At 44.6% G+C, this 12329-nt stretch overlaps 2 protein-coding genes across 2 annotated transcripts in view; both read left to right on the top strand.

The window, feature by feature from the left end:
* The window catches only part of LOC111651848 (striatin-like), a gene marked incomplete at its 5' end in the record, with an annotated part of 23028 nt that extends 15792 nt beyond the window's left edge, over positions 1 to 7236 (top strand). The window contains 3 exons of the mRNA XM_023401908.2: positions 1 to 93; positions 1119 to 1205; positions 1902 to 7236. The exon at positions 1 to 93 is cut by the window's left edge and continues 4 nt beyond it. Of these exons, the coding sequence (XP_023257676.1) occupies positions 1 to 93; positions 1119 to 1205; positions 1902 to 2071 (350 nt within the window). The remainder of the gene's footprint in view (positions 94 to 1118; positions 1206 to 1901) is intronic.
* Positions 7237 to 8294: 1058 nt separating this feature from the next.
* On the top strand, positions 8295 to 12323 carry btbd3a (BTB (POZ) domain containing 3a). Its single transcript, XM_023401909.2, has 5 exons — positions 8295 to 8416; positions 8774 to 8997; positions 9873 to 9963; positions 10670 to 10788; positions 10869 to 12323. The coding sequence occupies exons 2-5, from the start codon at positions 8831 to 8833 to the stop codon at positions 11899 to 11901; spliced, it is 1410 nt and encodes a 469-aa protein (XP_023257677.1). The 5' UTR covers positions 8295 to 8416; positions 8774 to 8830; the 3' UTR covers positions 11902 to 12323.
* Positions 12324 to 12329: the final 6 nt, after the last annotated feature.

The raw sequence follows: 12329 nt of genomic DNA on the forward strand, positions 1-12329 counted from the left end.
GCAAGATCAACAGAGTGCTGAGTCACCCCACACTGCCAATCACCATCACCGCTCAGGAGGACCGCCACATCCAGTTCTTCGACAATAACACAGGTACAGTTCCTCAGAGAACCACACACACGTTCTTTAGAGAACCACACACACGTTCTTTAGAGAACCACACACACGTTCTTTAGAGAACCACACACACGTTCTTTAGAGAACCACACAAACGTTCTTTAGAGAACCACACACACATTCTTTAGAGAACCACACACACATATTCATTAGAGAACCACACACACATTCTTTAGAGAACCACACACATATTCTTTAGAGAACCACACACACCATTCTTTAGAGAATCACAATCCAGTTCATTAGAGAACCACACTCACGTTCTTTAGAAAACCACACACACATATTCATTAGAGAACCACACACACATTCTTTAGAGAACCACACACACATATTCATTAGAGAACCACACACCAGTTCTTTAGAGAATCACACATCACCGCTCAGGAGGACCGCCACATCCATATTCATTAGAGAACCACACACACATTCTTTAGAGAACCACACACACACGTTCTTTAGAGAACCACACACACATTCTTTAGAGAACCACACACACGTTCTTTAGAGAATCACACAACAGTTCTTTAGAGAACCACACACACATATTCATTAGAGAACCACACACACATTCTTTAGAGAACCACACACACATTCTTTAGAGAATCACAATCCAGTTCATTAGAGAACCACACTCACGTTCTTTAGAGAACCACACACACGTTCTGTAGAAAACCACACACACACATTCTTTAGAGAACCACACACACATATTCATTAGAGAACCACACACCAGTTCCTTAGAGAACCACACACACATTCTTTAGAGAATCACAATCCAGTTCATTAGAGAACCACACTCACGTTCTTTAGAAAACCACACACATATTCATTAGAGAACCACACACACATTTTTTAGAGAACCACACACCAGTTCTTTAGAGAACCACACACACGTTCTTTAGAGAACCACACTCCAGTTCCTCAGATATGATGTTGTTAAAGCTGTGTTGGAGCAGTTCTTGTCTCAGTTGTCTGACTGTATCTGTCTGACTGTGAAGGGAAACTGATCCACTCCATGGTGGCTCACCTGGACTCCGTCACCTGTCTGGCTGTGGATCCAAACGGACTGTACCTCATGTCTGGAAGTGAGTGTTCCTCAGTTATTAACATGATGTTTGATGTTTGACACAGTTTCTAATGTTGGAACAATGTTTCTGTATCAACAGGAAACAAACAGACGATCGTGTTTCTGTTGTTTCTGTTGATGACGGTTAATTAATGAAATTCATTAATCCTCATGTCTCCTTCTCTCTCTCCTTGTTTCCTTCTCTCTCTCCTTGTTTCCTCTCTCTCTCCTTGTTTCCTTCTCTCTCTCCTTGTTTCCTTCTCTCTCTCCTTGTTTCCTTCTCTCTCTCCTTGTTTCCTTCTCTCTCCTTGTTTCCTTCTCTCTCTCCTTGTTTCCTCTCTCTCTCTCCTTGTTTCCTTCTCTCTCTCCTTGTTTCCTTCTCTCTCTCCTTGTTTCCTTCTCTCTCTCCTTGTTTCCCTCTCTCTCTCCTTGTTTCCTTCTCTCCTTGTTTCCTTCTCTCTCTCCTTGTTTCCTTCTCTCTCTCCTTGTTTCCTTCTCTCTCTCCTTGTTTCCCTCTCTCTCTCCTTGTTTCCCTCTCTCTCTCCTTGTTTCCTTCTCTCTCTCCTTGTTTCCTTCACTCTCCTTGTTTCCTTCTCTCTCTCCTTGTTTCCTTCTCTCTCTCCTTGTTTCCCTCTCTCTCTCCTTGTTTCCTTCACTCTCCTTGTTTCCTTCTCTCTCTCCTTGTTTCCTTCTCTCTCTCCTTGCCCCCCCCCAGGTCACGACTGCTCCATCCGTCTGTGGAACATGGAGAGTAAGACGTGTATCCAGGAGTTCACCGCCCACAGGAAGAAGTCAGAGGAGTCGATCCACGACGTGGCGTTCCACCCTACCAAGTGCTACATTGGCAGCGCCGGGGCTGATGCGCTCGCCAAGGTCTTCGTATGACCTGAGCCTGACGGACGAGAGGAGAGGAGGAGGAGGAGGAGGGTGGAATTTGGAGGAGGGTGTGTCCACAGACTGCTCCTGTTAAGATTCGTCACGTATTGGTCCCCGCCCGCCTCCTGGACTCAGGCTGGCCTGGGTCCTGAAACAAACCAACCTCTGGATGAGACGATGAATGAAAACAGGAAGCCTCGGTACATTTTACAAACGCTGGAATCTTTTCTTTCTCTTTTCTCCGTCACAGGTGAAGATACAAGCTCCGCCTCTGTCTCCGTCACTAACCCCAGACACTCGCTCTGAGGTGTTCGTCATGATAACGTGCCTTTTTTCTTCAGAACACAGATTCTTTGAGGTGTGTAGAGGATGTGGGAGGAGCTATGGGGGTGTGGGAGGAGCTAAAAGGCAGTGGGAGGAGCTGAGAGGACGGTGGACTGACGGACCTGCTGCTGGATTTCTGCTTTAAATGAATCTGGTTGAGTTTTATTTTTGAAGTTGTGCCTGGAGACGACGACTTCTGTTTCACCCTGTAAAAGCCCCCACAGGAGGTGAGAGGTTAAAGGTCACGACCCTGAGTGGACAGTCGAAACATGAGGTCAGCGGCAGGTCAGATCACAAACACCTGAGGAGTTTCATTTCAAAATAAGAGCCTTCTGAAGGCAGTGACTCCTGCTGGTCTGAAACCAGCTGTAGAACCTGTAGTCAGAGCAACCACAATATAAACACACTGTTGTCATGGCGATGTGTCCGAGCAGCACTGTGCAAACATTTGAGTCACTTTAGATGTTCACTCTTCATCATCATCATCATTATCATCATCACCTGGTCCCCAGAGTCACCTGGTCCCCACAGAGACCTGGTCCCAGCATCATGGAGTCAGTCTGGACCACATGAAGAGACAGAGACAGGTTCTCTGGTTCAGTGGTTCCCAAAGTTTCCAGCCCATTTCCCACTTTCATGACGCCAACCCAGGAACAATATGGAGGCTCTCTCTTTCCTTGTTTCCTTCTCTCTCTCTCTCCCCTTGTTTCCTTCTCTCTCTCTCTCTCCTTGTTTCCTTCTCTCTCTCCCTATCCTACTATTAGACAAATGATTTGCCGGCCCACTTGCAGTAGCTCTGCGACCCCCCACTGGGCCCCGGCCCTTACGTTGGAAACCACTGCTCCGGTGCTTTAAACCTTTGTACAGTGCCGTCTCACATGTGACTGCAGCGACGTGACAGAGCAGGATGATATGAAACCTGATGGTGAAACACACACACACACACACTGTCGTCATGTTTTTGGCTCGTTATCGCCCCCTGCTGTCAGTCGGTCATAAACCTGCTGCTCCTCCGTTCTGCTAACGGTCATTATCTAATGACTTGGGACCCAACAGAACTCTGTAGGGATCCTGATCAGGTTCTTGGCCCCCGATCTCAATCCAGGTCCGACATATGTGGTCTGATCCAGTACTTACATTCACACTGAAGCGACAGCCTGAAGGTGAGATCATTCCTCCTGAAACACACAGCAGCCGAGGATTCAGGTGATGATTGAATATATATTAAAATAAAACCTTGTTTCTCTCGAGCTTGAGCTGAGCTGTGCAGGAAGTGACGACTTTACCAGCGTAGAAGAAGAGAAACCTGTGCCAGGTGAGGTTCAGGTCCCTAAACACACAGACACAGGTGTTAGGAAGTAGAAGAAGAACCCGACAGAGGGGTTGATGCCTGTGGGATCGTTTTGAAATGAAACCCGTCAGTGTGTTTGGAGACTGTGACACACTGAGCCGAGCCTCCACCTGGACACACAGGTGAAGCGTCTGTCCACAGTCACATGTCTCCTGAAAACGGCTGAAACCAACCTGAAATATTCCAGGGTTGAACTTTTGGGCTGTTTCAGTTTTTTTGTGAAACATTCTGGTTTGAGTTTCTTCAGATTCACTTGTTCTATTTGTTGTGACGAGGCTCGATTTAAAAACCTGCTGCTTTTTTTTCTTGTGTATTTATTGTTATAAAATTCTGACAAACTGCAGCAGGAAAAAAAAAAGCTGCAGTGAAGCTTTTCTCATTTATTTCTTCTGCTTTAATCACGTCACGTATTTATTACGATGTTAAAACGCCAAATTAAAGACGAACGGTTCAACTGAGACGAGCAGATGCTTCCTGCTAAACCTGACAGGTGTTGTTGCTAATGCTAATTAGCTCATTTTGTTTTAAAATAACAATAATAACTAAACTCTAAGACTTTAAGTGACACGTTAGTTCAAACTGCTCACAAGCTCTCCTCCAGATTTGTACATGCTTTATACGCTGACTGCCTGAAAATATTGTATTTTGTGTAATTATCATTAATATAATTATTATTATTATTTGGAGCAATGACTAGTTTTTTAAACGACTCTTTGTGTTTGGTGACAGACTTGTAAGATACAGGTAGATTTTTTTTTTAAAGACGTTTTTTTTTCCGTTAAACTTGAAAAGTGATTTTTTTTCTGCTGGTGTTAGTAAACGTACGATACGTGACTCCGCCTCTCAGAGCGGCAACACTTTGATTTCTGCTTTTTACCAAATGATCATCTCCAAAAATGCAGCTATTCTCCTGGAAACAAGTCTGCTTTTCTTTTAGCCTCAGTTTTATACGACGGAGGATCAGGGCCACACTGAAAGAAAAAAATCAGAAATAACGAGAATAAAGTCGCAATATTTGAAGAAAAAAAGTCGTTATGAGAATATATATATATTATAAAAAGACTTAATTCTTGTGACATTACGACTTTATTCTTGTAACATTACGACTTTATTTTCTCGGAACATTACGACTTTATTTTCTCGGAACATTACGACTTTATTCTTGTAACATTACGACTTTATTTTCTCGGAACATTACGACTTTATTTTCTCTGAACATTACGACTTTGTACTCGAAACATTACAACTTTATTTTCTCGGAACATTACGACTTTATTTTCTCTGAACATTACGACTTTATTTTCTCGGAACATTACGACTTTATTCTTGTAACATTACGACTTTATTTTCTCGGAACATTACGACTTTATTCTCGGAACATTACGACTTTATTTTCTCGGAACATTACGACTTTATTTTCTCGGAACATTACGACTTTATTTTCTCGGAACATTACGACTTTATTTTCTCGGAACATTACGACTTTGTTCTTGAAATTTCAGATTTCTTTTTTTCCTCAGCGCGGCACTAACACTGCGTTGTAGTTTAATCTGTGTAAAAAGGCTCAACAGAAACGGGATTTGTAGTTTTTAGATTTTCAAGTAGATCTATTTATTAATGTGGTGTAAAGGGAAATTTAAATCGTTGCTGAGCCGAAAGATCAAACATGATTTGTGTGATGAGTAAATACACAGAGTCGGTGGCTGCGGTTTAAATTCAGCGTTCTTATAAAATTCTGTAAGAAATGAATGTAGTCTGTTTGTTTGTTCTGACACTTTAAATGAAGCGTTCACTTTGATTTCCAACAGGAAACAGCTGGACACCACTGGCTCAGTCATGTGAAACGTCTGAATAACAGTGAACAGCTAAACGTCGGCTTTAGTCACTAATAACAGCAACATGACCGATCATCAGCAGCAGGATCAAACGTTCCTACAGGTTTATACTGAAGTCTAAAATGTCTCTTTAACACTAACAGGCCAAAGTTTTCAGACGTGTCCAGTCAGATTTTAAACAGCTTCCCTGTGCGTGGGTGAAGCTGGAGCCTCCTCCCTGTACAAAACTGGATCAGTCACTCAGCTTGTTTGACGTTCCAACGCCTCCTCTGCAATTACCCATAACACACTGCTCTGAGCACATTCACTTTTAACATTTTCATGCGTCTTTGCAGAACCTTTCATTCCAGAACGGAGACACATAAGCATTTTCAGTCTTTAAGCTCCTTGTTCCTCCTGTAGAAAACAAGCGCTCCCTCCAGCTGCTACAGTCTGTGAAATTAACCTGAAGTGAAACAAACTCATATTCAACAAGCAAAAACAGCATGTGTACATTAACATGACACAGACGGATCAAAAGTACAGGAGAGTTTTTATACAGAAGAGGATCAGGGCCACGTGTCTTTTGTTTTTTTTTAGGGTTCTAACTTTAATCTTCTTGACTTTAAACGTCTTCAGCTTGTGTTTGCTAATTAGCGTTTATAGAAGGGGTGTTTGCTTAAAAACATCATTTGGATGAATTAAACTTAAAAACCAGACTCCATCAACATTTAGTTTAACGATCGCAGCAACAGAATCTGGATTCATTTAATCCAACTCCTTCAACCTAAACGACCGTATAGATCGTATTTTTCAAGCCTCTGATTCGACCCAGTGTCTGCGCCCGACCGCGCCATGCGTACCGGACCTTGGTTGCCATTGTTACAATAATAAACACACGGACTGTAAGGAGAACGGTTACGACATTCGTCGCCATGGTTACTATAATAACGATCATGGCTTGTTTAGGTTTAGGAAAATATGGTGATTTGGGTTAAAGAAGTAGCGCACTTCCTCAATATTAATCGATCTTTGTTGTCATGGTTACAAAAATAACCGCCATAACACGCTCTCCTCTGTCATATTCCTGTGTTTTGTTGACTTTGTCTCTCTTTATACTACATCACCGACACTTTTCCCTTTGCTTCTGTCATCATTACTACGACGACTAGAGGTCGCCTAGCAACAAAACCTAACTATGATGTCATAACAACCTGCTGCACAGACGACCTGTGGGCCTGGTTTGTCTTCACAGGAGGACAGTCTCATTTAATGTCATTTACCATTTTACACTTGGATTATAAAGCAGTATACAGACGTTGGGCGTCACCTTCACCACATGGACAGTAACACTAGCCGGGAGTGACGTAGGCAGCTGAACCGTCACTCAAACTATGTTCACATTTATATTCTGTCGTCTTCAGTGGCCAAAAGCAGAAGCTGAACCTTCAAACTGAAACCTGGAACAAAACCTGTAAATTATTATTGTCTTTTGACGTGTACAGTGAAATGTTAAAAAGAGATTATAGAAGCTAATCAGGCTGTACATAAAGTACACACAGTACATGAAGTACACACAGTACATGAAGTACACACAGGTGTTTTCCTTTTTTCATGTTCTTTTTATTTTGAAATGGGAGAGTGACAGATTTATCAGTAACAATAAAGGAATATGTTGTATATCATGATGGGTCTGTGTTGTGTTTGTGTTAATTCAACTCAACACGTTCACGTACTGAACAGCAACACACACACACACACACACACACACACACACACACACACACACAAGCCGAGGATCGAACCTCCAACCCTGTGACTGGAGGATGAATCCTCTACTTATTGTGAAAGACATTAAACATAACGGAGACAAAAAATAGAAAAAAAACTAAATAATAATTAAAAACATTAATTAAATTTAATGAGAAAAAATGAACCTGAGCTGAGGAGAAAATAAAGAAGAAAGAGGGAAGTACAGTAATGTAAAGTTAAAGTTGTAAATGTTAAAGTTTCCGAGAGAGGAACACAGGAGTTTCAATATTAGTCATTCAGTATTATCAGATATTACTATAATGATAATATTAATATAACATGATGTATTGTACTAAAACATTTACCTCACTGTTTCCCAGAACATTGTAGTGTAATATAAATATGCTTAAAATATTTATTAATGCTTTGGAACAACATGCACATTCAGTTTATTCAGTCTCATTCATGTTCTCCTTGTGTGAACAAGCATCCGTTTGTGACAGTGGGCTTTAACCTTTGATTTCACTGTGAATATTAATACACCTTTGATTAATTATCCTTTTGAATAGGAACATGTAACAGGACGTAATTATATCGATAAAATGAAGAGGATTTAAAGTTTAAAAACATATATCAAAGTAACAAAAATCAGCTCCCACACTTTTTTTTTTTACACCACTTTTTCTCTGCACCTGTCTGTCACAGGTGTGCAACAAAAGGTCAATAATACAAAGTGAGATCACCCCACAAAAACCTAAATAATGAGAAATTAAAATGATAAAGATAATTATTGAAGATAAAGATATATAATAATAAATTAGTATAAAACAAACTTTAATTATTCGAAAGAGTTTTATAATTGCATCACAAACAGGAAACCAAGAGGAGCATGAAGTGGCAGCTCCTTCCAGCAGCATCACAGTGTAGTTTCCTCTGTGTCCTGCAGGGGGCGGTGCTCTTCCTCCGATGAGCTGAGCCTGCCGCTGTAAACCGTAGAAGAAGAAGATGACTAGCTACTGTAAACAAAGCTAATCCGCCAGTCTGTTGAACAACTAAAAAACTAGTGAATGTGGAGACAGGATATGATCCGAAATATCTCTGCGTCACACTCAAGTAAGTGGAGACTGTGTTATTTACAAAACAGCCGAACGATGGCGGGAGAATAAACTCATATACCTTTAAACTTAGTTGGCTAACTAACTAGCATAAACATGCTAAAGGTAACAGTGAATTAACAACACCCCGGGGTTCGGACATCGCCCGGTTAACTCTCTGTTGTGTGTGTGTTTAGCTCGGCGTTGACATGGTTCGGTGTCGGTAGGTTTCATCGAGGTGACGTTAAAAACCCGCCGGTGAAAAGGACCCTGACGATGTTTGGCTAGCTCCGCTAACGTTAGCACAGCTACACCGTGAACCCTCGGGTCGCTCCTGTGTTCTCTGTCACTGATCATGAAGCGCGTCTCTCCGCAGTCCTCTCCACCCTCCGCCGTTCAGCCATGAGCCGGCCCGCAGTCTGACTGGAAGATAATGGCTGCAGAGCTGTTCCCCACTAAGAAGCTGGTCCCCCCCGCCTCAGCGAGCAGCACCACCTCCATCCAGCAGTACCAGCAGCAGAACCTGACCAACAACAACACCGCCTCCGCCGCGCAGGGCTGCTGCAACTGGCAGGGCCTGTACCCCACCATCCGAGAGAGGTGAGTGTCTGAACACCTGCCCTCCAGGTGCTCATCCACACAGCTGATTGGACAGTGTGGAGGAGCGGAAGCACGGCTCTCTCTGGTGTGAGTGTCTCAGTGTGTCTGAGTGTTGTTCATCTTCTAATGGCTCCTTCCAGCAGGATCATGCTCCATGTCACAAACTGGTTTCATCAACATGATGGTGGGTTCAGGGACCTTCAGCTTGTTCCCACTTGTTGGTTGTTATTCTCCTGTTATTAGATTCACTGAACCATTGTTAAGTCTTTAAACTCATGTTGTAGCAGCTACTGTCCATTGAAGAAAGCTGAAAGAGGGTGGGCTCTTGACTGCAACACGTTTGTACGGATCCTTTGTCTAGTCCATATGAGTTTGACACTGTTTATTTGAAACTGATCAGCCTTTGTGTTGTTAGAAAACAGTCACTACAAAACATCAGAGCCTCACTTCCTCTCTTTGTCTGAATCCCGACACAAATGATCAGGTAAATAAAGTGAAACCACACCCATGTGTCGTCTGCTGGAAGTGATAATCAAATTTTGTCTCTCGGTCTCATCAGAGTAAAGGAAAACCGTCCAGTCTTGTTTGTTTCAGACTTTTGGAACCAAAGAGGCTCCAGTTCATCATCAGATTGGTGAAAAAACAATATTAGACAGTCTAGAATAAGTTCTGTGGTTCTCTGGTCCTGGAGCCTCAGTCCTGATTCAGACCCTCCAACCACAGATTTATTACTGCTGCGTCACATGCAGACCGTAAATCACCGTCAGTGCTGATTCAAAACAGCAGAGGTCACCTGAGTGAGGAGGAAGCTCCATATGAATCTCCTTGTTCTTTATATAAAACACTGACAGTTGGTGAATTCTGTGTCTTTGTAGAAATTCAGTCATGTTCAACAATGAGATGATGGCGGATGTTCACTTCGTGGTCGGGCCACCTGGAGGGACGCAGCGAGTCCCAGGACACAAGGTAAAACCCGTCACTGCAGGTCTGTTCAGGAGCAGCTGTGGATTTAAAGGTTTTATAATGTCATGTATGATTTTAGAAGATAACAATTTAAATATGATTTAAAATGTTTCATTATCTCAGGACAAACTCGTCTTAAAGAAAAACTTGTGGATCTGTTGTGACTCAGTGTTTCGTGGAGCTCGTATGATCCTGGACCTGATCCAGGTCTCAGGAGTTCATGTCAGTCACCTTGATTCAGACGTTTCACCTTCCAGATTCAAAATCTGAACACAAACTATAAAGTGTGACAAAGACTGACTGACTCTTATAGAAGGGAATTAAAGCTTCTAGTCAGCGATCACCTTCAAACCGATCACCTGTGTAGTGAAGCTCCGCCTCCCGCCGACAGGCCGCCAAAACTAAACAACATGTCGGTCGCGTGGAACTTTGACAGAGTGTGAGACGTGATAGAACGTACGACATCTGCACTGCAGATCAGTGACTCATAGGTGATACTAACAATCTTAAAATGAAAGTCTTTAATGAGCCTGAAGATAAACCAGCCACATAAAAACAAAACTATTTAACTTTCAACGTTTTTCATGTTGTTCATATGTTGTGACGTGGTAACGGACTGGAGAGCAGTGAAGCTGAGTCACATGACCAGAGCTCCCAGCTGTTTGTCTCTGTGCGATGTCAATGTGTCCTCTCTCTCCCTCTGCTGCAGTACGTCCTGGCCGTCGGCAGCTCCGTGTTCCACGCCATGTTCTACGGCGAACTGGCCGAGGATCAGGAGGAGATCCGGATCCCTGACGTGGAGCCTCCTTCCTTCCTGGCCATGTTGAAGTACGTCCACCTTTGGATTCTCTCAGTAGAAATATCAGGCAAAACAAAGGTTCATATTTATTTCTGTTTGACCTCTGCAGGTACATCTACTGCGATGAGATCGACCTCTGCGCCGACACGGTGCTCGCCACCCTTTATGCTGCCAAAAAGTACATCGTGCCTCACCTGGCCCGGGCCTGCGTCAACTTCCTGGAGACCAGCCTTAGCGCCAAGAACGCCTGCGTGCTGCTGTCGCAGAGCTGCCTGTTCGAGGAGCCCGACCTGACGCAGCGCTGCTGGGAGGTGATCGACGCGCAGGCCGAGCTCGCGCTGCGCTCCGAGGGCTTCTGCGACATCGACACTCAGACGCTGGAGAGCATCCTGCGGCGGGAGACGCTCAACGCCAAAGAGATGGTGGTGTTCGAGGCGGCGCTGAACTGGGCCGAGGCCGAGTGCCAACGACAGGACCTGTCCCCGACCATCGAGAACAAGCGCCTGGTCCTGGGGAAGGCCATCTACCTGATCCGCATCCCCACCATGGCGTTAGAGGACTTCGCCAACGGAGCGGCGCAGTCCGGTGTGCTCACGCTCAACGAGACCAACGACATCTTCCTGTGGTACACCGCCGCCAACAAGCCTGAACTCCTGTTCTGCACCAAACCTCGTAAAGGCCTGGCGCCGCAGCGCTGCCACCGCTTCCAGTCCTGCGCCTACAGGAGCAACCAGTGGCGGTACCGAGGCCGCTGCGACAGCATCCAGTTCGCCGTGGACAAGCGCGTGTTCATCGCCGGCTTCGGTTTGTACGGCTCCAGCTGCGGCTCGGCCGAGTACAGCGCCAAGATCGAGCTGAAGCGTCAGGGCGTGCCGATGGCGCAGAGGATCATCAAGTACTTCTCGGACGGCTCCAGCAGCACCTTCCCCGTCTGGTTCGAGTACCCGGTGCAGATCGAGCCGGACACCTTCTACACCGCCAGCGTGGTGCTGGACGGCAACGAGCTGAGCTACTTCGGCCAGGAGGGCATGACAGAGGTGCAGTGTGGGAAAGTGACCTTCCAGTTCCAGTGCTCCTCGGACAGCACCAACGGCACCGGAGTGCAGGGGGGGCAGATCCCCGAGCTCATCTTCTACGCCTGAGCAGGAGCGCAGGACGCCACAGAGATTCCCGCTTCACCGCCATGATGAGTTTTATTTTGAAAGTGTGAAGACGGGTTCTCAGGAAGCTGTTGAAGGAGGGAGGGGCTTCTGAGAGGACCGTCCCCGAGAGACAGAGACCAGTTCCTCACATTCCTCCACCGCCTCTGTTGTTGTTGTTTTTCCACATCAGCTGTTGTTGTTATTGAGCTGTGGTCGCCATGGTTTCCACTTTCTCTTGGTTGCAAAGAAAATCTTGCAGAGAACGGCCTCATGGGTAAACCGAGGTTACAGAGGAGTCGACACACACACACACACACACACACACACAGGTTGGTGTGTTTGAAGTCTGACACTTCTGTTTTTATTGTTGTCAACAGATGTGCAGATTCAAACCTACGGAAGAGAAAGAATGTTTTCTAGATTAAAGT

This window comes from Seriola lalandi, unplaced genomic scaffold (assembly GCF_002814215.2).
Source record: "Seriola lalandi dorsalis isolate HSWRI2012SDOR001 ecotype SW California unplaced genomic scaffold, Sedor1 jcf7180002053827, whole genome shotgun sequence".
NCBI lineage: Eukaryota > Metazoa > Chordata > Actinopteri > Carangiformes > Carangidae > Seriola > Seriola lalandi.